Raw genomic sequence first — 27864 nt, 5'->3', positions numbered from 1 at the left:
TGTTAGCTCAGTCCATAATAAACTGAATCACATCCTGCCCCACAGGCTGCGACATGCTGCAAGAGAGGGAGGCAGAGAGGTGTGTCCTTCCTCAACAATACTCTCCCTCTTCCTCCCTCTAATGTTGCTTGTATACATAACTCCATATATGACTCTAATTAATCTGTGCCAGAACACTGTAACCATAAAGCTTTTTTAAATTAACAAACATGCATCCTTCCGGGGGAAGGGAAAAAGTCTGGGTGTCACGTAGCAAGACGCTTGTTTGTGTATCCCCAGGCCCTTTTCTCTTTCTGAGTAAACTGTTGCGTAATCTGATGGCAAACAGGAGTATAGGTGATTCAAATTCTTTCACAAGCACCCTGTGTCATAGATGCTGAGCACACAAGCGCAAACATGCATGAAGATCACACACTCCGGGAAAAGCACACCAGTTGATACAAGTCTCTAACACTGACAGGAATGCTTGTTTCTGTGGAAAATATGGAGGAGTTGAAGCTGATTTTTATGGAATCCATCCATGGAAAGTTTGTTTAAGATGTATACTTGTTTAGTGTCCTTCAGCTCCACTTCATTTAGCTTCACACATTCATATTGGAGATGTATTGACAGCTTTTTCTTTTCTGAGATATCCGTCATCGGTTTGCAGCTGAAAACCTAAAAATGTTGCCTTGAATAAATCAGTGTTTCTTAAACTTTGGATTATTGAGAGTTTTGCTGACTCAGTGCTTCCTCCACCTTTGATATCTAAGTTGGAAAATTAGACAATATTCTTGTGCTGCTTTGAAGCAGACACTCATGCTTAAAGAAAGTTCAATGACTCTTGTTTTAGTGTTTGTTACATTTTGCCATGCTGGTAATCTGGTAAAGAGCGCTGCAGAAGGCTGCATTTGTCGATATAGCCGTCAGTCAATAACCTTTTGGAAATGAAACTCCTGAAAAGTGAATACTTGGACATAAATCAGCATGATACCACATCTGAAACCACATTTGAAAAAACGTGTATATTTGATGTATATTTTAATTTTCTAGTATACCCCATGTCCCATCTGTCACAATGGAGGAGGTGGAGTTTGTGACCTATACTGTAGCCTGTCACCAGGGGGAGCTCTCAAGGTTCCAGCTTCACTCAGAAAAGCTGCAGTTCTGTCCATGTTTCATACAGTCTATGGTCTAAACACATGATATGACAGACTTTATCCCAGGTTTAAATGTATAATACCAAAAGTATGCAAATTAAGAAATCCTCAATTCAATGGCCTCCCAGGAAGTGTATATAGTGGTAAATATAGTATAAAGTTTAAAAGTATGAGGGACACGGAGCGCTGGTGGCCAAGCAGTCTAAGTGAGCCCCATGTACAGAGGCTATAGTCCTTGTTGTAGAAGTCGCTGCTTTCGACTCACAGCCACGACTATTTTCAGCATGTCTTCCCCCTCTCTCTACACACCACATTTTCTGTCTCTCTTCTGCTGTTTTATCAATAAAGGTTAAAATGCCCCATAAATAATGCTCAGGAGACTCAGGTCTTTTGGTGTGGAGGGGACTCTTCTGAAGTCCTTCTTTGACTCTGTGGTGGCATCAGCCACCTTTTTTGGAGTGGTCTGCTTGGGAAGCAGCATCTCTGCTGCTGACAGGAAGAAGCTGAACAGACTGGTAAAGAAGGCCAACTCTGTCCTGGGCTGCCCACTGGACCCTGTAGAGGTGGTGGCTGACAGGAAGATGATAGCAAAGCTATCTTCTCTGATGGACAACACGTCACACCCCCTGCAGGAGACCATGACAACACTAAGTAGCTCGTTCAGTGACAGACTTCTTCACCCGCGCTGTCTCACAGAGAGATACCGCAGGTCTTTTCTTCCTGCTGTGGTCAGACTTTATAATCAACAATATTAATCTCAACAAAAAGGACTCAAGCGCAATATTTCCCCTGTCTATTTATGAATGTGCAATTATTATTCTTCATTTCACCCCTAACATGTGCAATACATTTTTCTGCAAAGCTTCTGAGTTTTATACATCATGTTTTATTCACCTAAGTTCCTACTGTGCATATTTCTTAATGTATCTCTGGTTTTGTAAATATATTGTTAATTAATTAATTAATTTAGTTCTGTACATACTTTGCTTAAGATACGCTAATTGACTCTTTTTAATTGTTAATATTTTTTTTTAATTACTATTTTATATGCTCTTGTTTACTCTATACTGTTTTGCGGTGTCTACTTTGCTGCTGTAACACTTTAAATTTCCCTGTCGTGGGACGAATAAAGGAATATCTTATCTTATCTTAATAAAACTTTAAAAAGATTGAGGGACACATCTTAAGAACCTTAACCCAACCAAAAGTATGTCTTCAAAGGTTGGATAATTTCCTCACAATTATTTTCTTTAAAGCTCCAGTGAGGAGTTTTTATCTGGGTTTGAAACAAACTGTAAGTGCTCCTGGTGCATCTTAATGTGCTACAAAATCAAACCAGAACATCAGCATAAAGACTGACAATTTCAACTAAGATTTTTTTAAATGTGTAAAACATTTAGGGTAGGTGATCCTCGGCATGCTGCAAAGACAGCCTGTTACACGTTTTATGGAAAAATTCCTCATAAATTGTTCATTTGACTGTTGAAGGAAGGCAGGGTGAGCTCAGCAAAGAGATGAGTGATACAACTTTGTCTTCAAGGGGTGCCAAAATTGACATAAACCAAATGTTTTTCTCAGGAGTCTGATTAATTTGAAAATTTTGATAACTTAGATCCCCTTTGAGGACCTCTCTGTGGATGCTGATTTTAGCGCCCCCTGTGGACAAAGTGGGAAGATTTATCTCTTTCAACCGGTTTCGTCCTGTAGCCTGATCATGTGCTGGTCTAGTTTGTGACAAAAAATGGGCATCCTTTAATTTAGATAGCTAATGTGCAACTCATGTCTTCAAAATACCCCACACAGGAGCTTTAATCCTTAAAAAACAATCTTAACAGATATATACTTAATACCCAGTACTCGTTTGAATGTCTTGAAAACCTTCACTCAAGTTGCATTACTCTCACAAAATTATGAGGGTAGATTCATGTTTATAAATTAAGTTCAGGGAGTTAAAATGCATCTTTCTAAAGGGTATATAGAGTATATATTCTGTATATATTGTTATACTATGTACACAAAGTAATATTTAGCTGCAGGGGTTATGATAACTCAACATTCAACTGATTCATCGATCAGAAAATACAGAACTTTCATTTATCTGTGACTCAGAAGATCACTGTGGCGGATGTCAGGTTGTGAAACATCTTCAGAGATACCAGTCATGACCTCGGGCTCTGAAATCTGATCTGACTGTCGAGGAAAGTTACAATAAATCTGTTCTGTTTTTCGCCACACGAGGGCAACGCCTCCACAGGGAATCTAACCACTGTTACTCCTCCTCCTCATATAAACTTGACACTCAGCAGCTCCTCCTCAGTGTTGCACTCATCCATCACATTGCAGCAGTCCTTTAAACAATTTATTAGCCATTCAGCTCCACAGTTTAACAACACCCAAAACTTTCCATTTTATTAGAAAGACTCTGAGCCTGAACTACTGACTGTGCATACTAAAAGCTCCAGTATACAACACACATAAAAAAATATTTTTCTTTCAATTCCACTCTGCATTTAACAACCAGGTACTTGAACTACACATCACATCACATTAAAAAAAACTGTTGAAGTTGCCTTTTTGGCAGGCTAACTTTCAGTGATGCTGGATGCTTATGTGAAAACAGTTATTTTGTTCTGGTCGACTTAAATCAGACCAAATGCAAACTCTGACTATTGCTGTGATTTTCACTGATACTGCACAAACTGTTACAGCATGTCTTTCTTTGAACTCAGAACAGTTTTGCTGTGTTTCTCTCCTTCAGCTGCATTTATGAGCTTTATTTAGTTTAAGTTATACAGTATATCCTCTTGTTGTTTTTAGTGTAAAACCATTTTTTATACCTTCTCTGTGTTCATGGCCAGTTTGTAATTTAGTTTCTTGGTCCTGTATAACATTATGACAATAAAGCTAAAAACTTTGACTTTTAAATTGCCTTTTTTCTTCACCTTTTGGCTTTTTCACAAGAGCCATTATCTAAATACTTGCTTATCAAAGTTACAGCACCACCAGGAGCAGAAATAACAGGAGCAGAGGGTTATGCTGCTATAGGTGGCAGTGAAACAATAAGCTAACATTGGTTATTATAAGGAACTGTTTTAGCCCAAACTAAGTTCTTCTCAACAGTTTCGGTTCGTGTTCAGCAATCGTATTTATTTATCCTTTTTCAGCTTGGATAATGCTCACTATGGGACAAAAAGTTGGGTCATTGTCTCAGATTTGTTATTTATCTGACTTCTTATAGCAACCACTCTAGATATCCCCAACTGGCCATTTAAAAAGGACACAGGTTTAAGGGCCTGCGCCCACCAATGATGTTTCCCTGGCAGCACCCACCACCTGAATTCCAGAGCACTTCTCACCTGCACTTGCAGTGACCATGAAGGCTATTTCAAAATGCCCTCTTCACTTTATATTAGCTTTTATTCAATGGAAATGTACAAAGAAAACATAGAAACAACTGATAGAGATTGTGTCGTAGCATTAGCGGCAGCAGGTGTAAACATGGAAATATTACCCTGTGTCCGGTTAGTTTTTCCTATGCTGTTGTTGCTGTTGACAAAGTTGATGTCAGACGCTCTGCCTCTTCCTGAGCTTGATTGGTCGTTGATAAAGAAGTGATACTGACGAACGCTTTGAGGCCTAACAGTTGAACTATTTTCAACTAAAAGTCCACCAACGAGGGTTTTGTGCTTGAGATGCTGAAAACCCTGAGATGCATTGATTTTGTATAGAAAACAGGCACTGCCAGCCCAAAAATGTTGCTAGTGGACACAGAGACATTGACCTCATTCATTTCAGACCTGGAGGCTACATGCAATCCTTACATGGCCCAAACAGTGGCTGAGTCATAGACTGTAACATCAGTTTGTCCACTAGCTAAATGAATGGCTGTTCATTTGTATTTTGAACTTTCAGTTAATTCATTTTTTACAATCCCTGATGTTCCAGTGATGTACATCCCCCCTAAATATGTTCATATTGCACAATAGAGCTACACAGGGGGTGATGTTACAGTTGTGTTATTAGAGTCTGTCTGCTGGGACCCAAAGAGTCTTGAAACGGCCCTGCTGGTTGGGCAATTTTTACTTTCCTCGACCGTACTGCTACATCTCCAGATCAGCCCTTCGGAGGCCTGCCCACACAACCCCGAGAGGATGACAGGGAGAGTGAAACAAGCTCCCAGTTACACGCCAGTACAGCATACTGTACGCCTAATGATTGTGAGAATCAGAGGGGGACGAGGAAGGAGGACAGAGGGGAGAGACAGAACAGGGGGGTTGAGGATGGAAGGGGGAGAGGGCCAGAGAGAGTGTGTTTATTTAAGTTTTTCGTCTCCTGACTCAGACAGAGAGCAGACTACAGAGGATAATGAGAAACAGATCTGTGGTGGAGAGGAAAGGGAGGGAGGGGAGAGTGGAGAGAAGGAGGGACGAGGGAGGAGGAGTGGGGCAAAAAAAAAAGTAGGAGAAAAGGGGAGGAGAGGGAAGGATGACAGCCAAAAAAGGGGGGCAGTCGTGTTTGTCGCCACAGGAAATAGGCCCTCTTATGTTCACTAGCTGACAGTTAACATCACAGCACTGGTGGCCGTGCAGCAGGCCTACAATGGCAGGGTTTCAGACTGTGAGCTGCTGGCCCTGAGTCCTGCTCATGATTGGAATAATAATAATAGTGTTTTGGGTTTACATGTGCGAAAAAAGGTTACTGATGCTAATTAGGTTATGTGGATAAACTTCAAGGGAAAAAAAACGTAGAAAACAATGTTTGGGTGATGCACAATAACATGTAAGCTGTGGAGAAAAGCCATGTGTGTGTGAGGTTTAAAGTGCCTCTTGTGTTATTTAGTAAATGTGAAGTGACTAACAGAGAAACCTCCAGAGTCAGTGAGGAAGAGGGGGAGAGGAGGGAGGCTGGAGGTTGGGCAGAGGGGATTCATGACTGACAGGCTCATGGTCCTATGGGGAATGAGTAACGGACCAACTGGAGCTGGGAAACCCACCCAAAGGCAATTAAGGGTAAAGGACGACAAAAATATTTGATAAACTTTTTTTCTCCTCCTCTGTCTCTGTCTTGAACGGGAGGGAAGAAGAAGAAGAAGAAGAAGAAGAACAAGAAGAAGAAGAAGAAGAAGAAGAAGAAGAAGAAGAAGAACAAGAAGAAGACGAAGAAGCAGCAGACGAAGCAACAGGGATGGCGATTGAGTTCAAATGAAAGACTGGACTACATCTGGTGGATATGCTTCGGAAAAGTTTGCCAGATCCCGGGGAGGAAGATTTAATTTGGACCGCAAGGCATGAAGGCTGAAAAAGTTGCAAACATCCAAGTAAGACGGGGTAACCATCTCGTGTAAGAAGCTGCTGAAGTTAAATCAAAACCTTGTATGAGGAGGGAGATTTGCGCAATGACGCGCTCATAGAAAAGGATACAAGTTTTGGGAATATCTCCGTCCTTTTTCGGCGTATCAAGGAAGTTTACGTCGCTTGAGGAGATAAGATTCTATCACTCTATCTGTATCCTGTCCTCGCTGCCGGGGGGCGATGGGGGCCGCGCCGGGCTCAGGCTGGGAGGAGGGCGAGTTCGAGTTCAAGTTGGTGTTTGAGGAAGACCCGCCGCTCCGGCAGAGCCAGGGGCCATCCCCGGTGCGCGCAGCCGAGCCGGAGAGCTGCATTCCCGGGGAGGAGAGTGAGGGAGCCCTGCTGCACCTGGAGCCCTCCAACTGCATCAACAGCAGCAGCCTGGGTTAGAGTCATTTATTGGATGGTTTAATGTGTAACATAAGAAGTTAAGGGACACGGAGCATAGTGGCTTCAATGCATGGGAACTTCTCTCTCTCTCTCTCTCTCTCTGTCTCTCTCTCTCTCTCTCTCTCTCTCTCTCTCTCTCTCTCTCTCTCTCTCTGTGTGTGTGTGTGTATGTGTGTGTGTGGCTGGAGTTGCATGTGCTTTAATGAGGCCTTCATCTGCATGCCTGTGCTTATGTGAAGTGTGTAACTTGCATGTAATGTGTGTGCGTGCCTCCATCTGTAAGCATGCGAGCACATTGTTATTGTGTGTTAGCTTTGTGTGCATATCTGAGTGTATCTCTGATTGCGTGAGTGCATTTGTGTGTTTGTGCATGTGTGCGTGCAGCCCTCAGACTCAATGTGTTTCTAATCAGCTGTGCGTGTGAGCAGAGTTAACAGCTGCCATCTGGGAAGGAACCTCAACCTCTGTGTACTGAACACGCACCACGCACACACACCTCCCTCCCTCCTTCACTCAACCTCCATCTCCCCCATTTTTCACTGCACACACACACACACACACACACACACACCTCGTATCCTCACATCCACTCTTTCATTTGTTTCCCGCCCACACTGGCATACGGTTATATTACCACACCCTAAGCATGAAAGTAAACTTCAGGAGAAACTAGAGAACAATTCTTCCCCCCATTGTGATGGGTTTTCAGGGCATGCAGGCCTTGTTTCAGAGGAGTGTGCTGATGGCTCTCCTGACACCTGGTGTCACTTCTGGTGCCCATATTTATGCCCCGGCTCTTCTTGTTTAGGGAAGCAATTTAAAATGAGTTTTTAAAAAAAAAGTATTGTCTATTTGCCGCCCTGTCCTTGGTGTGATATATCTGGAAGTTTTGAACATGGTCTGTGTTATCCCTTGGTGGTTTGAAGCTCTTACTTTGCCATTTACTACGTCATTTTTCTGTTTATCTGGGCTTGAAGTGGTCATTATTGAATGAGACGGTGAACACTATGTTATAAAAAGTTATAAAATTTATGCCCAAGTCTAATCCTTCAACTTATTGATCAGCTAGCAAGCCTAGGCAACAAGACCCCAAACACAGGTTAAATTCAGTGACTTGTGCTTTCTTGGGTGCTTCTTAACAGCTAGTAGTGTCCATCTGTCACTTGGATCGAACACATCTCTAATTTCATATTTTCAAAAGGTGAGGTTTATGAAGAATTACCCTATCTTATGTGACTAGTGTCCATAGATCTGTAAATCAACAGATTAAGCCTTGTGTGCAATGCAAGGATTTGCATTTCTTTACAGATCAATAGAAGCTGCCTGTAGCCACAGGGGGATGCTAATTTGGTCTAATAACTGATAAAACTGTCTGTATTATATTCATGAAACTGATAAAGACAATCTGAATGTGTAGAATGTACAACCATATTTTAGCAGAGTAACATCACTCAGATTCACAACGTGTTAAAACTAGATAAACATGTTCTTTTTCATCACACAAACTCACCTGACAATCAACATAAGCAACTGAAATAAAGGAAATACTGCGCTATAGCAGCCTGCAAGCCAAACTAGCCCACTGTCATATGATGGCTTCAAAATTCACTGCTGAAGTTTCATTTATCAAATGTACACAAGGCAAATACCAGACTGGAATATTGTGGAGGGAAGAAGCTTGGCAGACACATCATATATCACAGAGGAATGAATGAATGAATGGATTCCTGCTTGACTCGCCTCCATACACATATGTAAGAGGGAACAAGGCTGAAGGATGCTGCAACCTCCGGCCTTGAGACATGAAGCCGATGCAGAAGTGCTACAAACTGCAGTTCCTCAAGTGTCCACTTGAGGCTGGCTCCAGAAGCTGCAGAAACCACTTACACAACCCTTCAAAATAGCTGATCTCTAAAGCAAAAAATGACATGTTTACACTCAGGTTCAAAAATTATTTTGGTCTGAACAGCTCATTTCTGTAATTGCTCACAGTGTATGGGGGTGAATGTATCTTGTTATTTATTATTTTAGAAGGTATAATGTTTCCAAGTTTAACATGATAAGAGGCATGGCTGACTTGACAGACTGTAGCTGGTAGCTAAAGGCCAGCCTCAACTCCACTTCTTTGCCTGCACTTAGTTCAACCAAAAGTATGGTTGAGTTAGCTTTTCCAACATGGCATCCATTGACAATAAGCTTTAAAAATCCACTTCAGAAACCAATGGGTGACATTTCTGAGGCCATTTCTATGTATAATACAATCTGTGGGCTGGGAGTCGGTACCTGACTAAAATTAGATTTTACGCACCTAAGTGACAAACTCACAGATTTCAGATACTGTGTGGAAAGTTTTAAGATGAAGTCTTCTACTTGTCTAAACACAAACATTTCTATGGTTTAGTAATAGATTTAGGAGCTCTAAGGAGACAGGGTTAGCAAATATAAGGAGGAAGCCAGCAGCTGCATTAGAAATATGCTAATACACTGTTTAGTATGCTAAAACAGAATGGGATACTTTCTTTGTATGAAACCTTAACTTTTAACCTGCAGTAAGTTAAACACAGGATCCAAAACAGTAGACACCACACGTAAAAATATCAAAATACAATGAATCAGTGACAACAACAACATAATAAACAGCATCATTTTTTTTTTACAAAGCCTCCAGAAATCTTACATTTAAGTACAGTTATAGTTACTTTTTGGTTTCTCATGTGATTTATAATTTGGCCACAACTTTTAATTAACTGTTTATCATGTTGTACTTCAAAATAAATATATTATTGTACTTGTATTTAAGGATCATTTGAATCATACTTTCAAGTTCATGTTACCGCTGTAGGCTGCATAAAACATGGCAGAGTCTCTGTGATGTCACCCACTGGTGTCTGAAGAGATGTGGTCTTCTTGTTGGAAATACTGACTCCCCTGACTTCTAGAGGTAGATTTGAGGTGGTCCTTAAGCCTCCTGGCAAACAGCTGTCAGTCAAGTGGACACTTAAGGCTGGCTGGAGGTTTTTGAACTTCAGAGGGTGAACACCAGAGGTTGCCACTTGGACACAGCTTCATGTTTACAATGATGAATGCTTATGCTAAGCTGCAAACATCCCCAACAAAATATTAACAACACGATGAGGGCGTTCATTAGATATTTCAGGTGTGGCCCAGTTAAGTTTAGTCCTTAGTTGTGATAGTAGCTTAATAAGAACTTGGAGTGGTTGAAAAAGTTAATATTTCAGTTCTTTAAGACTTAAAATCAGTCTGTCTTGGGTAATAGTGTATGTTAACTTTAAGGAATAATTTAGCAGCAAAATACATTTCAGCTGGGTTGAAAACAAATGAATGAATGTTCTTTAGATGGAAACAATAAGCTCAGAGGTAGAGTGATACATTCATTTAACAGAAGAAAAGCATAAAGTTTAGCGAATTCTTATTTAATCGCATCCAAAGATTATCTCTGCTATTCCATCCTGTAAATCATTGAGCGACCCTTTCTGGGTTCCTGATCCGCTGGTTAGGAATCGCTTTACTTTTAAACACTACTTTTCTGTGAGAAGTTCAACTCAGGACACAGAACAAAAAATTACAGTATATTAGATGTTGCACCCTAAAATCAGTTTTATTGTGTTCAATAAGTGTTAGGTACGTTTCATGGCTCATAAACTTCCCTGCTGGTCCACTCACAAACATCTAAATCATTGTTTCATGTGAAAAATCCTCTTGCAGAAGAGTTGCCTCAGCACTGTGGCTTTAATCACTTGGAAATATTTTTTGTTGCCAGGAAACATTTGAAGAGGTTTTTCACCCCGAGTCTTAATTTGTTGGCAGTTGCTGTTGTGTATCCATGTTGCCCAAAATTTGCCTGTATGGCCCTCCGCCACTGCTGCACAACAATGATTCGAATGGAGCCTCGCTCATTACAGAGTAACTACTGTTTGGCTCCATGCGCAGGCCGACCACTCCACGTTTGGGAAATGCTGCGGTGACGACTGTGGCCTTGACTGTGGTATCTCCCGGATGATTGTTTGGTGATGTCAGGAAAGTTAGATTGAGGACGTTTGGTGAAATCTAAAAAGGAGATTAGTAGAAATGTTATTTTCAGAAGTTAGCCAAAGCTGAATGATTTTGGTAACAATTCCCACCTCACCCTGTGCTGCAGTACTTGTGACTGAAATACATAGAACAATGAAATAGAATCGATCCAAACACTAAAGAATAAAACTTTCAATGGTGTTCGGTAAATTATTGCCATGTGTATGAGTGAGGCTATGCAATATGGATATAAATCCTGCCAGGTCATACAGTTTTTCATTCACAGGTGGTAATAGTTCTGTTCATCTGATTCACATTAAATAGTGAAATCTATTGGTGTGTTTTAGAAATGTATGTAGAAATGGACACAGTGGCTCTACGCCCCACCTGTAGTGAGATGTGAAGCCAAAATACCACCTCAACCATTGTCCAGGCTTAGCCAAAGAATGCGCAGTAGAAATCGGGCAAGAAGAGCTGCAGGTCTGACGTCACATTAAGTTAGCCAAAACATGCGTTAAGCTTACTGCTAAAACCTTGAAGATCCCTCAGGTTGGTTCAGATTCTTGTGTTGGTTTGAAGCAGACACTCATGAGTATGAAAAGATCAATTACTTTTTTGTTAGAGCTCACCTTTTCTCTCGCCGTCCCTCCTCTACACTTCTAATCTGGTAGGAGCCGCATTTGTAAACAGAGCTGTCAATAAATCGTCTTTATAACAGTATAAAAATGTATTTGATGCATATTTTGATTGTATGGTTGACCCATGTTTCACCTGTTAACATGAAAGAGGTGGGGTTATGACCTTTACTGCAGCCTGTCAGTAGGGGGAGCTCTAAATATTTTGGCTTCACTGTCTGTGAACACTTGAGGCTTCCTTTCTGATAAACAGTCTGTGGTAGAAATGTATGATTTACAAATGTAAAATAATTCACCATCTCGCTCTGTTTCCTGCCAAACAATAGAAAGTAGAAGAAATAGTTAAAAGTTGCTGGAAATATTTTTTACTTTCTTTCTGAGAGCAGGATTTTCAGATTGATAAAGTATAAACCATAAAGAAACAAGTCCGGCTAGCTGTTTCCCCTGTTTCTATTTTCTATGCTAAGCTAACTAGTTCCCCATTATGACCAATAGAGAAATTAATGTGGTGCCAAACTTTAATCTCACTCTCGGAAAGAGAATGAATAGTGGTTTTCTTAAAATATCAAACGATTCTTTTATCTACAAAATTTATGTATATGCATCAAAGACCCAAAGAAAAAGTTCCAGTTGAGTTCATTTTCCATATGGTAACAATCAAACATCAGTAAATCATTGTGTAGCTGATGATTCTTGCATGTTGATAATAAAAAGTGAAACTTCTCTATCCATAAATAGCCTTTAGAGTAGTTTGATTGACATCTAATGAGGGTTTCTCATGCCACATGTGAAAGAACAAGTTTCAAGAGCTTACTGTCGTTTTGTGGTGTTCAAATAAAGGATTGATTTTAGGTTTAATGACCCAAAAAACCACAAGCGATGATAAATTAGGAAAGTATGTGTGAAAAATGAAAAACAAGCATTTTTCTTATATGAACCAATCAGCCAAAAGCAAATGATTTCCATGTTGGAGCAAACGTCTTCACTGAGGAAAAGAACAAACTGTGAAGTTCTTTGCCAACAAGCTCATGCCAGTGCTCTGAATTGTACCTGTCCTCCTGTTTTTATAAGTTACAGATCACCACCTGGCTACCAATCATGCAGGACACTCAATCAGCATCCCCAGCCCCCCATCCTCAGCCAATCAGAGAGCAGGGATGCATTCCCCGCCACCACGCCGGGCCACAGTCAGAGAGTTCAGCGGGACCTATGAGAGCCTGCCAGCACGCTCTGTACAGGTAAGTTGACCTGTTTACAGGCTGTTTGTAGCAGAAAACACAAGTTACAGACATTTTGCACCTTTTACACATGTTTAAACATTAATAACATTAAAATTAGGTGTCAAAATGTTGACCTCTCTACAATAATAGCTCCACAGTAATTGCTGTCAACTAAATCTACTTAAGTGTGGATTTATTTGAACTTTGTGAGAAGTTTTTGTTCAAAACTATCTCAATCTCACAAACTATTTGCACATTCACTCTTCCAACAGCTAAGATCTGGTCAAGTGGTTATGTGATAAGACAGTTTAACCAGACACAGTCTATATACATCTTGCATCTGCCAAACAACGCCATGCTATGACATGCCATCTGTCATCTATGCTTGTTTACATCCAGGTAGTAGAGCATTAGAGCTTTTCTTCCATTAATCAGATGTCAAATTATTGTTGTTTTTATAGTATTTTTCTTTCTTTCCTCCAGGTTTCAGAGTCTCGTGTGGTCGAGTGTCCCAGCATCCAGATAACGACTATTTCCCCTGAAGACGACCCAACTCCCACCATTTCCAGTTACTGGGACATGGGTGGCGGTGGTAGCTGGGACCGCGATCGCCTCTACCTCCCCCTGTTGGACCCCTTTAGTTACCGCGACAGATGCCCGGGCTCCCTCAGCCCCAGCCCCGCCTCCAGCCCCTCCTCCCGCGGCTGGCTCAGCCCCGCCTCCAGCTGTGACTCGCTGCTGGTGGAGGAGGAGGAACTTAATGATGCCACCATTCATTTTGGGCTCTCTCCGTCCTCGAGGCCCACTTCACCTGGGGGTAAAAAGCGCAGAAACTCCCCCCTGGCCTCCCCCTGTACCTCAAGAAGAAGCAGCTACTCAGAGGACCTGCAGGGATGCAACCTGGAGGGCGGGGACTCCATCAGTCTGTCGCAAGCTCCGCCCAGTAGCTGTGAGCTCAGCATCCCACAGAAAACCAGGAAGACGTCACTGGAACAGGTAGAGATGTTTGCTCCATATAAAAATTCATCAAAATCTTAAATAATAAGAAACTTGACTACAGTGTTGAACCATATTTTTTTCAAGTTGTCTCCTAGGGAGGTGGATCAGGAGCAGGCTCCAGGCCACAGTTCCCCCTGCATGCTGCAAGAGTTACAGCAGAGCAGGAGAGAGCCCCCCTCAGTGGGCATGGACTACCTCTCTGTGCCCCCTGCTCTCGCCTGGGGCCGAACTCGAGCCAACGCTCACAGTCCTCTGTTCAGGCAAGGATACACACCACCACATATGATAATATCCATTCAAAACACTGAACACTCAAAATGGATCATGTATGAGTTATGTGTGATATCAAACTTAATCCTATATTCCCCTTAATCAAAATAACAGCAAATAAATACATGTCTAAATGCAAAATTATCAAACAATAGCAATAGCTTCAACATTCACACACACTATATTCCACCTACTGCAGGTCTGTTGTCATGTTTGCATGTGTATTTCATAAATCTCATTTATCATCTCAACATAATTTCATCATGCAAAATATCTGGTCATTGGTGTCTTTATGCTCCATGTATCATCAGTTAATCTTAAGATGTCTAACACACTTTTAGGTCGAATGCCTTGCCACCTCTCGACTGGCCGCTGCCGTCCCAGTTTGACCAATACGAGCTGCGTATCGAGGTGCAGCCCCGCCCACACCACAGAGCGCACTATGAGACGGAGGGGAGCAGAGGAGCTGTCAAAGCTACACCAACAGGACATCCTATTGTCAAGGTGAAACACAAACCTGCAGAGAGTTGTGATGATATGAGTTTATCAGAGCGGATATGCTGCACAAACTGCGTGTTAATAATCCTGATGTGTTTATGATGGAATTATTCCAACCACTCCTGCCCTCCTGGTTTTAAATGTAACTCCAGCAGGACTTAAGAACAAATGTAGCATGAGTGTTGTCTTTCTTTGATGCTGGGACAGAGTGTCAGGACACATGTTGTGGCCTCATCACAGTTTGATTCACCTCACACTGTGTGTCTCTGTGCAGCTGTGTGGATACACAGAGAGGAAGCCACTCTCCCTTCAGGTCTTCGTTGGAACAGCTGACGACCGATCGATCAGGCCACATCCTTTCTATCAGATACACAGGTACTGAACTGCACTGATATTTTAAAACCTTATTTCAAGCATCCGTTATTTTTTCAATGATATTCAGGGGCAAGCACATTAAAGCCTGACAACTGTGGCTACAATCATTGCATAACTCACCACCAACTGATCTGAGTGTTGGTCCAGGAAATTTCTTGCACCAGTTATACTCAATGCAGCTCGTTCTGGATGAGAACATCAGCTCAATGCTGGAAATGTAAAACAAAGGGAGCATCTAAAAGCTAGTCCATGAAGATAAACAACATGAAGCCACTTAATAACATCTTTTCATGTTATTTTTCCACTCAGTCTGGAGGCCCTTTTTGTATTTGACTAAAAATGACCCATCATTGTTCAATCATTGCATTTTTTCCTATAATACCTATAATTTATAGTTGTTCATTTACAACAAAATGTGAAATTTCTTGCTTTGTCCAAAGTTATTCCGATACCCAGTGAGAAAATCAGGTCACAAATCTGGAAATCTTAGGCGTTAACTTTTAAATGTTTTACTTCTTCGTTGATAACTGGCTGAATAATAAATTAAACTGTTCTTAGTTTGTGCTGGTTTATCTTGTTACAGATTGGAGGATGTTTTATCCTCTTGTACATCAGGTACAGAGCCACAGTTATTTGTTTTAAAACAAAAATCTGAAATGGATGGTGTGTTCAATTGAAGTTTTATTCCTCAGAGTGACGGGGAAGATGGTGGGCACGGCCAGCCACGAGAGTGTCCAGGCAGGGACCAAACTGCTCGACATCCCGCTCAACCCGGAGAATAACATGACCGCACTGTGAGTACCAAGGAGACTTGAAACTTTTCCTCTAAAAGCTTAAAAAATACAGATTTCTACTTGTGATGTGAAATTGAGAAGCAGGCTTTAGATTCCTCAATCAGTTGGCAACAGTCACTGGAAATAAGCAAGGCATGAGTAATGACCAAAAAAGCATTTCAGTATGAAGCAGATAGAAGTTGCAGAAGCGGGGCACTGGTGGCCTAGTGGTCTAAGCGCCCCACATATAGTCCTTGTCGCACAGTTCGACTCCTGGCCAGTCGACCATTTACTGCATGTCTTCCCCCACTCTCTATTCCCCACGTTTCCTGCCTCTCTTCAGCTGTCCTGTCAATAAAGGCAAAAACGACCCAAAAATATAACTTAAAAAAAAGAAGTTGCAGAGGCATGTTGATCAACACTTCCCTGAATAACTGTAAAGAAATGTTTGTCTCGTAGTATCGACTGTGCTGGGATTCTGAAGCTGAGGAACTCGGACATCGAGCTGAGAAAAGGAGAGACAGACGTCGGACGAAAAAACACTCGTGTCCGTTTGGTTTTTCGTACCCACCTCCCTCTAGCGCCCCCTGTATCCCCATCTGGCAGAGTCCTGGCTCTGCAGGTCGCCTCCCTACCCATCGAATGCTGTAAGTACGCAATTTTGTTGAGCCAAACACCATCACATCATACACGGCAAAGAGGGTCACTAAAGCTACAGTGGTTTACACTTTGAGGATCCAAAGCTGCACATTTTGAAACATATTTCCTTTAAATCAGGATAATATTGATTGATAATGAAGGTGGTATTAAAAAAGTCTGGCTCTTCTTGTTCCAGCCCAGCGCTCGGCTCAGGAGCTGCCCGTCATTGAGTCTGTAAGTCTAACTTCCTGCTCTGTGGAGGGAGGAGAGGAGCTGCTGCTGAGCGGCTCCAACTTTCTGCCAATCTCCAGAGTCCTCCTCATGGAGAGAGGGACAGGTGAATGTTGTTTCTTACCTCTAACATCTTTATGAAGTCCTGACTCGCATGCAGCTGGTAAAAAAAAACATACAGAAACTGGATTGGGGGAAAAAAGGAGCTTTTGAAATACCTGATTAATGTAGGCGTAAAATAGCAGAAGTGTCATTACATCATTAAGTGAGACAACATGATATCAGTACAGAGCCCTGTGTTGTGAAACAGGCTTGAACTGTCGCAGAGGGACAGACAGTTTTTCCAGGAATCTGGATTCACAATAGAACGATTTCCTCTGAAATTGAAGCATACTTGTTGACATGAAACGGCACAAAGGAGGCTTAGGAGGAGGGCTAATTGCTTATTTAGATTCAGCCAACTCAAAGTCATGTGGGAGAAATGATCCACTTTTTCATACTTATTTTCATGGTTCAAAACAAACAGCTTCTTTGAAAATTACACGGCTGCCTCCCACTGAGAACTTTTGCTTTTGGTAAGATTTCACTCACAGGATACTGACTGCTAACAGAGTGGTTTTACTCTGTAGTGTTGCCCCTTTAAGAAAGTTCATATCTTAGTATTTCTTCTTACACTGACGTCATCTGCTTTTATAGTTTGTGAGGTGGTACCCATGATGCAGTGAGAAGAAAGTAAACTAACTCTGCATATGTGTGTATATCTATACTTATAGGCTATACTTCATTTAACCTCATGTTCTTCTCTATCAGATGGTAAACTGCAGTGGGAGGAGGAGGCTCATGTCGACAGAGACAACAGCAACGAGGTAATTCTGTCTGTGATATCATCTTTAAAGCATCAGCTGAGTCTCTGCCACAAAGAACAGTTTCCATCACTGAACAACCCCTCAGCTCATGAGTCCTCACTTCTTTCTTCATTTATTTCAGTGTCTGTTGTGTGTGAGGGTTCCCGCCTACAGCGACCTGTCCGCCAGTCGACCGGTGTCCGTTAGTCTTTACGTCTCCAACGGGAAGAGGAAAAGGAGCAGCACTCACTGCTTCAAGTATCTCCCAAGTGAGTGTCCACTCTCGACTGACTCACCGCAGGTTCTCATGTCTCTGTTGATGGGTTTTGTACTGCTTGTGTGTGTTAATATTCAACTTAAGGGTAAATACCAGACCTGTTTTTAAGAGAGGTTTTCTTTAAAGTCCCCAACAATCAAAGGCAATTGGCAATCAATAAAAAAGATATACAAAACAACAAAACAACAAAAAATACACAAAAGGAGCAACATCTGTGAGCTAGTTCAGTAAGACAACTCCAGCTGCACTGATTCCACATTTGCATTGCTTAATTCTCACAATTGCCTAAAAGTATCCTCTCAATTAAGCAGCCTATCTAAGCTGTAACAATTTCATCACTACACTTATTTATTTCCCTCTATAACTGTATCAAACTCACTGTCACAACAAGAAATAAAACAACATGCTCTTAAATGTGTCCTTAAAAGAGACCCCTGAACTCTGTTTTTTTTAAATCTTTTATCTTTGATTTTATTCCACTTGAACATCACAGTTTGACCTATTTAAAAAAAATGTTTTTGTCATATTTATATTATGAGTATATTTATCAAAAAATGTTCTTCCTGGACTTTATCTTTTACAAATAATAAAATCGTGGATTGTGCATTATTTTCATAATTTAATTTAAAGATCCTGTTGTGGACTTTGTTTTGTGTTGATTTTGGCGCCCCTGTGGACAAAGCAGTACCCCTTATTTAATTTAGGATTTTGTCTCGTAAATGTGAAGCATTGTTTTTAATAAACAAATCCTATCCTGTTTTGTTTTAGAGCAAAATGTATCACTAATTTAAAATCTTTGCAATGAAAAATGTAAAAACCAAAAAAGGCTCATTCAGCAGTTTGCCGTTAATCAATTTAACTAACACCTGTCCCCCATCAATGGAGGGTAGGTGTCCACCAATAACTTACTCAGAGGAGCTTTAAGTCTAACGAAATAATGTATAAAAAACATAAAAACTACAACCTTAATCATGAAACCGCTGTTCTCCATGACTTCCACCTTAAATGCTGTTAAAGGAATGTTGTACACTAAAAAGAAACATGTTTATATGTTTTATGGTTGAACTGTTTCCGTCTCACAGTCATGTTCAAAGAGGAGGACCCGCTGCTGTCTCGGCCCTCTGCTCTTCCTCTGGACGGGGGTCCCATGTGTCCTGTCGGGGGACAAACCAGGATGGACAGGGGCTTCCACATGAGAGGCGACCCCATGGCTGATGATCGAGGCCTAGGCTTCCACCTGCCCCCCTACCCCTCCACCTACTCGCCTCCCTGCCCGCCGATGGGTTACCATGACGAGTATTGCTCTAAACCCGACTCTGTGCTGGAGGATCCCGGCGGGTCCAGGGCGGCTCTGTCTGAGCGTCACCCCAGCTTCGAGAACCTGGAGCTGGGCTTCACAGAGCTCCTTCCTCCCTTGTACCCCCGTGGCCCACAGCCTCCCTCCCCGTCCCCTTCTCCATGGCTGGACTCACCCTACCTGTCTTCCTCACCTTCTCCGTCCCACTCCTCCTCTCTCAGCCCGTTTCCTACTGGTAGTCCCATCTCCACCTCCCCCCTGCCTCCCCTCCCCACTTCCCCTTACCCCCAGTACTCCTCTTATCCTCAGGAGATGTGTCCCTCCCCGCCCTCCAACCTCAGCCACTATCAGGACATGTGCCCAGCGCCCTACTCCCACTACGACGGCTGGGACCCTCAGGGGAGGGTGCATGGGCTAGGACACGAGGGAGAGAGGGATGCCAAGATCCAGGAGTGTCCTCTGGAGTTCAGCAGCCCTGCTTCTATGCACCACATCACATTTGAAGAAGGTGAGGATTTATGTCTGTCTTTATTTGTGCGGTTTTATAGATAAAATAAATGACAATAAGATTTACAAATAACAGTAACCTCAAAGTATTTAACAGTATGTATGAAATTCATGTATTGATGAGTAGGAGGATGAATATGTTTGACTGATGGATGAACAGATTAATTTATCTCATGATCTCAAGACACAGTTGGTTTTCTTAGGATAACAGAATCCTGTGAGATAGAGGTAAGTAAGTTAAAATCTCTAGAAAGCAACTGTAAATAAAGTAAACACAGAAAAATTTTTTTAAATTAAATTAAATCTATGGATCAATAGAGGGAAGCCAGGGGGCTGTTCCAACCCATGGGGCAGTCCACATTGTTGGTTTTTATGGCATGGTGAGGTTCTGCTACCTTATCTTGAAGACGCCTCTCAGTGTTACTTATGTGAATACATTTGCAAGGACAGATGTGGTGATATTTGAAGTGTGGAATTGCAGTTAATAAAAAAAGGGGGCAAGTATATGGATGCATGGCCGCCTCGGGCTGCTGTAGAGTTCAAAATACTATTTTCAGATGTATTAAACCAATGTTGATAGTTTCTCTGTTGGTGAAGGATGTTTGGTCAGGTCACTTCTGTCGTGTTGGTGAGAGGTTGAAGGCTGAATGATATCCAACTTGTGACGGCCTCCTTAGCTGAATGTGGAGCCTGAGGAATCAATAACTAGTACTGATGATGATAGTGATAAATTATTTTGCGTTAACACATTAAGTAAAACCATTTTTTTTGTTATGAATTACAGCTATGTTTTGTAACTTAATTGTGACTGAGACATGCACTGTGTGGGACATAATGTTCTAATGTGGAAAACTATGTATTGGAGACTCTTTCAGTGAACTAACTCAAACATTTCTGACATTTGTGCTCTATTTCTGTCCCACATTTTCTTGTGATAAGATAAGATAAGATAGGATAAGAGAAGATAGGAGAAGAGAAATGTATTTTTTAGCACTGAGAGGAATTCTTTTGGGCCTTCATACAGTTGCAGTCACTTCTTTGTAACCAATAAGTTATCCACAAAACAGTGCAACAGTAAACTATAAAAAAGAAGACAATATGAAAAAGGAAGTTAAAATCTTGTTCACGCTTTTAAGGATGCATTAGACCAAACACACAGAAATGATCACAGTGATTAGTTTTTAATGGTCAATATTTGGAATGTTAACATTAAGTTGATGGAATGATTAAACGTTGTCATCCTCGCTAGTCGGTACCAGGCCTGAAACACAAGTCATATGTTGAGTCTAAGCAGCCACACGCCACTTTATAGAGCTGTAGCTACAGTTATTGGTGCTCTACTACCTGTATGTAAACAAGCACAGATGACTGATGGTATCTTGTGGTGCTAAAGTTGGATATATGCTTTGTCTGGCATATGACCATTTCACAGGAGCAATGCGTAACCAGCACATGCATGTGTTAACCTGCAAGGAGTAGTGGAGGCTGGTGGTGCTAGCTCTGCTAACCGTAGCCACATTTTGCAAACCCATTTGACATTGTTTACAGACTCTGTAATCCCCTGTTCAGCTGTGTTGTATTATTGTGCTCAGTTTTGACTGTTTTCTGATTGTTTCTTACCTTTAGACGAGTCAGTTTGTCTGGATTTAAAATTATCGCTCGCATTGAATATTGCCATTTAAGCCTACTAACTATGCAGAACATTTTACTAACAAAGAATTTGAAAAAATGTTTTATTACCAAGGATGAGTTTTATTTTTTCACCTTGTCTTTGTGTTTTGTGTTTTGTTTTGCTCATATAACTGCAAACTTGAGTTCCTTTGAAATGTAAACATTTGAAATGTTAAAAACTTGAATCAGGGCATCTGAAGTAGGACACTTCTGTAGGACGATTTTTCAGTTGCTCCAATTCCCTCTGTTTAACAAATAAGTGAGAATAAGATAATTAATTACAAGCAGGTTGCTTACTATTTGTTCTGGCTGTGTGTATGCTGTACAAGCTGTATTAATGGCATTTGAGGTGGATGAATCAGTGGAGTGATAACCAGGGCGGTGTTTTCTCTTCTTCTTCACAGTGTCAGAGTTCATTGGCGAGGATATCCAGTGCTACCAGTCCAGCTCACAGATGGACAACCATCCAAACTGAGCTCTGAGAAGTTCATTTCCACATCTGGTACTCAGCAAGAATCTAAAATTGATTACGAGGACACTGTTGTAATTATGACCACAGGTAACTGTTATGGTTTTATAAAGGGAAACTAATGTTTTTAACATGTTTTCAATATAAATTATACAAGAAAGTGAATGGGTTTGGTGTGTTTTTCTTGCAAAATAAACTTGCCTGAGGTGAATTTGGTTCAGAGGGACTGAAGGAGAAAGGCCTAAGAAGTATGGAAAAGGAAACTATTTAATGAGACATGCAAAATTCTGTTTTCTCCACAATCCCAGATCATTCCATGAATAAGTTTCCTTTTTTTTAAGGGACAGAGTGGGTCTTTATTTTACCAGAACATTAGTCTATCCTGCAGGGAGAAAGCCTCTCTGCTGAGCTCTTGGAAATAATAATAATACTAATAATGCATTTTATTTATAGGTGCCTTTCTTGACACTCAAAGTCACCTTACACATTAAAGAAAGAACAATGGAGACAGGATTAGGACCGTGTGCTGCCTTAAAGCAGCAACTATTTGTTATTTTTTTCTGAAATACCAGATATATGTAAAGTCATAAACAGGGAACTTTTCTTAAAGAGGAAATGACTCAAACTTGTCGTTGTTTTAAAATTGGTAGAGTTGCTAAATCAACTGAAAAATGTTTCTCTCTGTGGATGTTAAATCTGCGCCTGGTGTGAAGGTAAAGTGTTGAGACAAAAGATATTCTGACCTCATGAGAGGATGATGAGGCTCGGCTGTGTCTGTTGAAGCTGTTTGAAAGGTTTGTATGAGGAATAGCTTGTTAGCCTCCCTGTAAACAGAGCAGGTTTGTCTGGAGGAACAGTGCCACCTGGGGAGGGAGTTAGGAGCTGGCGCCTCATCAGCTGGTATTTGAGACATCACTCAATCTGCTCTGAAACTTCACAGATCAGATTTTCTGCCATGTGATCTCTTTGTGCTAAAAATAGTGCGGCTACAAGAAAGATAGGCAAAACTGTTTAAAGAAAGCAAAACAGTAAGAGCAGTAAAACTACACCAACGTAACAAAAGACGCTAAAGTGGCATTATATGTTTTCTTGACAGTTTTATTAGTGTGAAACAGTTTGACGCAGCCATACATGGGCATGCTAAAGGGTGGATAAAGCTGGTGTGGAGCTTTGAACATCTCTTTCTGTTGGAATCTGGGGCCATAACTCCTTCATGACACTGACTGTTCCAGCTCCAGCTCCTGCTTTTCTCTCTGGCCGTAGCTCAGGAAAGGTTGTTACACACGGAGAGTTTACGAGAGGTGAATGTGGCAAACATAATGGAAAGGAGGACTCCAAGCACAAACCGCTGACCAACATTATTAACACATTTAACTTTTTTAATTAGGTCCTTTTATAGATTCAGCATCCCAGGAGGTAGTTTGTTAGTGGTGCAGACCAAAGCCATATATTTACTCTGACCATGACTAGACGCATGCTTGTGTTTCAGCAGGGTTGCTTCATCAGAGTGCACATAGTCAGTGGAAGTCATGTCCACGTTTCTTTCTCAGGGCCGGGTCAAGAGAAGCGGTCAGGGGTGATTTGGGCCTTTGTTGCGATCTTATGGACCACCACAAAATCCTTAACTTTGATTGGCTATTTTTCTTGAACTCAAAGTTAAACTCAACTATATGAGCAGTGTTGCAACAGGCTCCTAGTAGATTTTTCCTGTTAACTCTCTGGATTGTGACTTTGGAGAAATCTCTTTTTGAGTCCTTAAAAAATGAAGCAAAAAGGTTTATATGATGCCACCCCATTGTGTTACCAATTAAAGGTAAATAAATATTCACAGATAAGAAACATCTGTATGATACTTTTATGTTAGTGGTTAAAGCAGAGATGATGAGTGGAGAGAGATTATTTGTACATTCACGTGTTTTGTGTTTGTGTACACATACCTTGGACAACCCCCATTTTAGTCAGTCCCCAAATTCAGCCATCCCAGTCCTGAATGTCTGGACACACCCCACAAAGTATGGATAGATGGCGCAGCTGACTTACACACATCTAATTAACGTCAGTTTAAAGTGGTGGCTACACTGTGCAGAGACTGCAGACAGATGGGAGCTGGCAGGTGATTGGCTTATAGCATCACAGTTATTAGCAAAGGGTCCTATATACATCTTTTGAAACCATAGCATGCTTGTTGACATGTTAATATATAAGTGAAATTTTATTCAGCCTGCGTTACACTCAAAATTAATTTTTGTCTCTTTTGGTATTGAGTAAATGTGTTGGCAAACTTTTAAATTCATTCTTTAACATTCAAAGCACTGAGCTCAGTCTTTTGGGACACAAATGTTAGCAATCTCATTCTCTTTGTAAAGTAAGGTTATTGTCTAACAGTGTGAACCAATCATATACAAACTTCAACGTAGTTTGGATACAGTCCTAGGATGTAAAAACTCAGATATTTAAAAAAAAAAAGAAACAAAAATGTTGAAGAGAAAACAAAATAGCAGAAAAAACATGCAAACTTTAGATTACACATGCAGAAACAATAAAGCAACAACCTGTTCTCATATAATGGGCACTTCTTTTGTCTCAGAAGCATTTATAGATACTGGAAAATGCATTTTCCTAAAATATTGAGCAAAGTAAAGTTTGGTCTCAACCACCTCACTGTCAGTTGATTAAGAATTTAAATATGTTTAAAAGTCTCTTTAATTGTAGTAATAGTTTCTCTATTATATGTTACCTGCTCTTCATGTGATTTTAGGAAACACAACACTTTATTTGTCATTATATTATCTGTACAGCATAGTTTCTCAGCCTATGAATAGATACTGTAGGTCACTCTGACTTAAAGCTGCAGAATGACCTCCTGAAATACTTTGCTGTAGCTCAACATCCTGCCTAGATTATGTTCTTCTATGTCTGCAAATCCCATACCTAAATCAGAAGTTGGATTTATCCTGCCTCAAAACTCTTTCTTGCATTGTAAACTGATTTCTGGGAACATATTGTGCTCCTCTTTCTATTGTGCTCCTCTTGTGTCAGCAGGGGGAGGTATAATCCCGAACATCAGACAGAGAGCTCAGAGTCAGCCTGATTGACGCCTACAGGTTCATGAAACACCAGCCGATCTGTCCCCATGTGGAAAATGCCTCCATTAGATCAGAAAGAGCCCCTTTAGTATGTGATAACAGAAGGACTATTATTTCTAAACCCGGCCTCTGAGACTGGAACGCTGGGGTCCCAAAAGATGAGCTAACTATAGGATGACTGAGGTATGTGGGAGCAGCACAGAGCCGCCAGGCTGCTTCTGTTGGCAGAGTACAAACCATATGGCTTATGTGATGCAGTCCACCTCTGTGGGGCCTACATATTTGTAAGAAGTACTCAGGTCCTATATTTAAGTAGAAATATGATTAGCATAGCTTAAAATAGTCCATTTGGATTCAAAGTATTGGATTTGCATTGATAGACTAATGAAGTTACGACAAATTAGGATAGCTACTAAGAAATGTAAAACGTTTTTACAATTACACTCTCTATGCGACTATGTGAAGTCATTTTCTGCAAGTCTTTTAAAACTGACATTTTGTAGTAGTTTTTTGTACCCCCTCTAACCTTATTAAAATGCAGATGACTTACCGTGTGAGATTGATGAGTTTGGCATAAAAAGATTATCCATGGAGACATATTTTGGAGCATTAGCTGTAGCATTTTTTTGCATTAGCATTCAACTTGAGTGGTGCAGGATGACTTTTACTGGACAACAGAAGTAGTATAGGAATGGTCAACAGAGAAATCAAATTAGAGTAATTCAGTTAGAGGACATCTGGATTGAGAATTTAAAGTATTTATGGACTGAATTAAGCAAGGGAGAGGTTTAGTTTAGCCATTCAGTCAGAGCTTCTTAAACATTTTGGGAGACTAACAAGACACAGATCCGGATCAAAAGTTTAATGTTTTTGGTACACTGCTTTCTTTTTCAAGGGTCAGATAAGAGAGACAAGACATCCTGAACATACATTTGTAAATGTAATACCAATCAAGACCACTAGAGAGCAGTGACAAATCTGTTACCAAGCTAGGTGCTATAGTTATTGCAGATAGACAAGTTTGAAAAACACCACCCACTTCAGTCCAATGAGTTATGGAAAATATATATTTTTATATTTGCTTAGACTTTTACATTAAAAATTATAAATATTAAAGGCGGCAGTTTCTTATTATGGCAGTACGCAGTTGTTTGGTTAGTCGACTGTGCTGTTTGCCTTCTGCCACGTCAAAAGGCCTACTTTCCATTTGTGGCGAGAATTAGCTGGGTCAATGCCTTCCAGTTGGTTTCAGCTGAGTCTTTCTCACTGACTGGATTGTGAAATAATTATCATGCTGTTTCCCTGGTGGTGGGCTTGGCTATCAAAAAAGGTGCTACTTTGTTTTTTAGAGGATTAGCTGGATCAGTCTGCTGGAAGATTTAAACTGTAGTCTTTCTCACTGACCTAATTATGTGGTAATTATCAAGCTAGTCCCTTAGTAGGCTTGGCTTTTGAAACAGATATAAAGGCTCAAAGATTTCCAGAGCAGTTATCAGCAATGACAGGTAACTGAAGCTACAACTACCAATTCTTAGATGGAGGTACCAGATGGACTTAATGCATCAAGAGGTCACTTTTTTTATTACCCCCAACAACATTGTGTTAACCCAAGTTGGCCCCAATAAAACTAATATTTAAGCAATTCAGTAAATTTACTTTGCAGACATTTTTCTCTGGCGTCACACTTTGTCTTAGAAGTTTGAATACTATTTTATAAAATATCAAAATATTGTATTACATTTGATAAAATCAGAAAATCTTACAGCAAGCTTGGCTCACAATCCCTAATTGATAACATACTGAAAATAATGGACGGTTAAAATCTGGAAGGCTATGTTTTTAGGAAAGAAAAAATATATATTATATTACCAATTAGCTCCCAACAGACATCAGCTAATGTCAGCATATAGCATCTTACTAGCCAATTTTACTGTTAGCTCAGAAGTAGAAGAAAGCATATATTACCTTTTTGATTTTGTTGTAAGGTACCATAAAGAGGAACACAATTTCAAACTAAAATAATTTTTGCAAGGAACTGGCTTAATGCTAATTTTAGCTAGTGCTTAGTGGTAGCTAAAGTTGTTTTTTTACACAGATGAGTCTGTGGTTTAAGAGTAAAAACCGTCAGGGTTAGCATTCAACCATTTACTAGCCATCAGTTATATTCAGTGGTGGACAGTAACAAAGTAAATTTACTTGAGTACAGTACTTAAGTCAATTTTTTGAGTATCATTACTTTACTTGAGTATTATTTTTTGGAATACTTTTTACTTTTACTCCACTACATTCAGAAGACAATTATTGTACTTTTGACTCCACTACATTTCTATTAGTGCTCTAGTTACTCACTACTTTTGCTTTGAAGTCAGCTCATGAATTTCCTTCTCTTTTCTGAAATCAGATTCCTAAGACAGTAAAATGTGTTTGTGTAGTTCTGTTTGTCTCAGTGGTTTAGACATACAGTACTTGTGTATCGTGCATCTCCACAGTTGAACGTGGAGAAAAACAGAGCAGATTTCACTCAGATCAGGCAGTTCATTTTGAGGTGGTAATGATGGCTATAATTCTCCACCTGAGCACCCATGGTCATATCAGCCCGTGTTAGAGGTTTTTGAAATGAAGAATGATACGTATTGTTTGAAATGTTCACCCTGTTTCCCACTCTGCCCAAACATACAAAAATTCACTGTCCAACCTGAGAAAGTGTGTTGAGCTACGTAACGTTTGTTTCATTCCAGATGAACATTTCAAACTAAGGTGTCTGTGCTTGGAGTAACTTAGTTCCTGGTTTTATTCCATGGTATAGTTTTTAGAAATTTCAAGTAATGGTTTCTAAATAAACATAATGTAACTGAATGTATTCCTATGTATTCTTGACTGCACTCATGAAGTACTTTGAATACTTAAGTATTTTTAAAACCAGTTACTTCAGTACTTTAACTCAAGTAATAATCTGACAGAGCAACTTTCACTTGTATTGGAGTAATATTTGACCTGGAGTATCTATACTTTGACTTAAGTAATGAAGCTGTGTACTTTGTCCATCACTTGTTATATTAGTTAAGAAGGGGCTAAATGCTAAGACTGGACCCAGCTGTTCATTGACAGAAGATAATGGGTTACTTAATGTTTTTCTAACATAGGAAAGTTGCCTGATGTCGAT

The 27864-nt window shown here is 40.5% G+C and overlaps 1 protein-coding gene across 2 annotated transcripts; it reads left to right on the top strand.

Moving 5' to 3' along the window:
• Nucleotides 1–6206: 6206 nt before the first annotated feature.
• nfatc4 (nuclear factor of activated T cells 4) lies at nt 6207–21780 on the top strand. 2 transcript variants are annotated; one of them, XM_034702194.1, is made up of 13 exons: nt 6207–6872; nt 12616–12782; nt 13248–13760; nt 13848–14023; nt 14375–14537; nt 14806–14906; nt 15599–15700; nt 16139–16326; nt 16515–16655; nt 17360–17415; nt 17537–17663; nt 18754–19476; nt 21551–21780. In XM_034702194.1, the coding sequence occupies exons 1-13, from the start codon at nt 6671–6673 to the stop codon at nt 21619–21621; spliced, it is 2730 nt and encodes a 909-aa protein (XP_034558085.1). In that variant the 5' UTR covers nt 6207–6670; the 3' UTR covers nt 21622–21780. The 2 variants fall into 2 exon arrangements, with proteins under 2 accessions (XP_034558085.1, XP_034558086.1); XM_034702195.1 differs by having other exon boundaries at nt 6216–6872; nt 12622–12782.
• The last annotated feature ends 6084 nt before the right edge of the window (nt 21781–27864 follow it).

The sequence above is a fragment of the Notolabrus celidotus genome, chromosome 15 (genome assembly GCF_009762535.1).
Source record: "Notolabrus celidotus isolate fNotCel1 chromosome 15, fNotCel1.pri, whole genome shotgun sequence".
Lineage (NCBI taxonomy): Eukaryota > Metazoa > Chordata > Actinopteri > Labriformes > Labridae > Notolabrus > Notolabrus celidotus.
This window is presented reverse-complemented; position numbering and strand designations above follow the sequence as displayed.

Coding starts and splice junctions, on each gene's coding strand:
- nfatc4 (XM_034702194.1), top strand. CDS start 6,671: ATGGGGGCCGCGCCGGGCTCAGGCTGGGAGGAGGGCGAGTTCGAGTTC. Junction 15,701..16,138: donor GAGAATAACATGACCGCACT/GTGAGTACCAAG, acceptor TTTGTCTCGTAG/TATCGACTGTGCTGGGATTC. Junction 19,477..21,550: donor CCACATCACATTTGAAGAAG/GTGAGGATTTAT, acceptor TCTTCTTCACAG/TGTCAGAGTTCATTGGCGAG.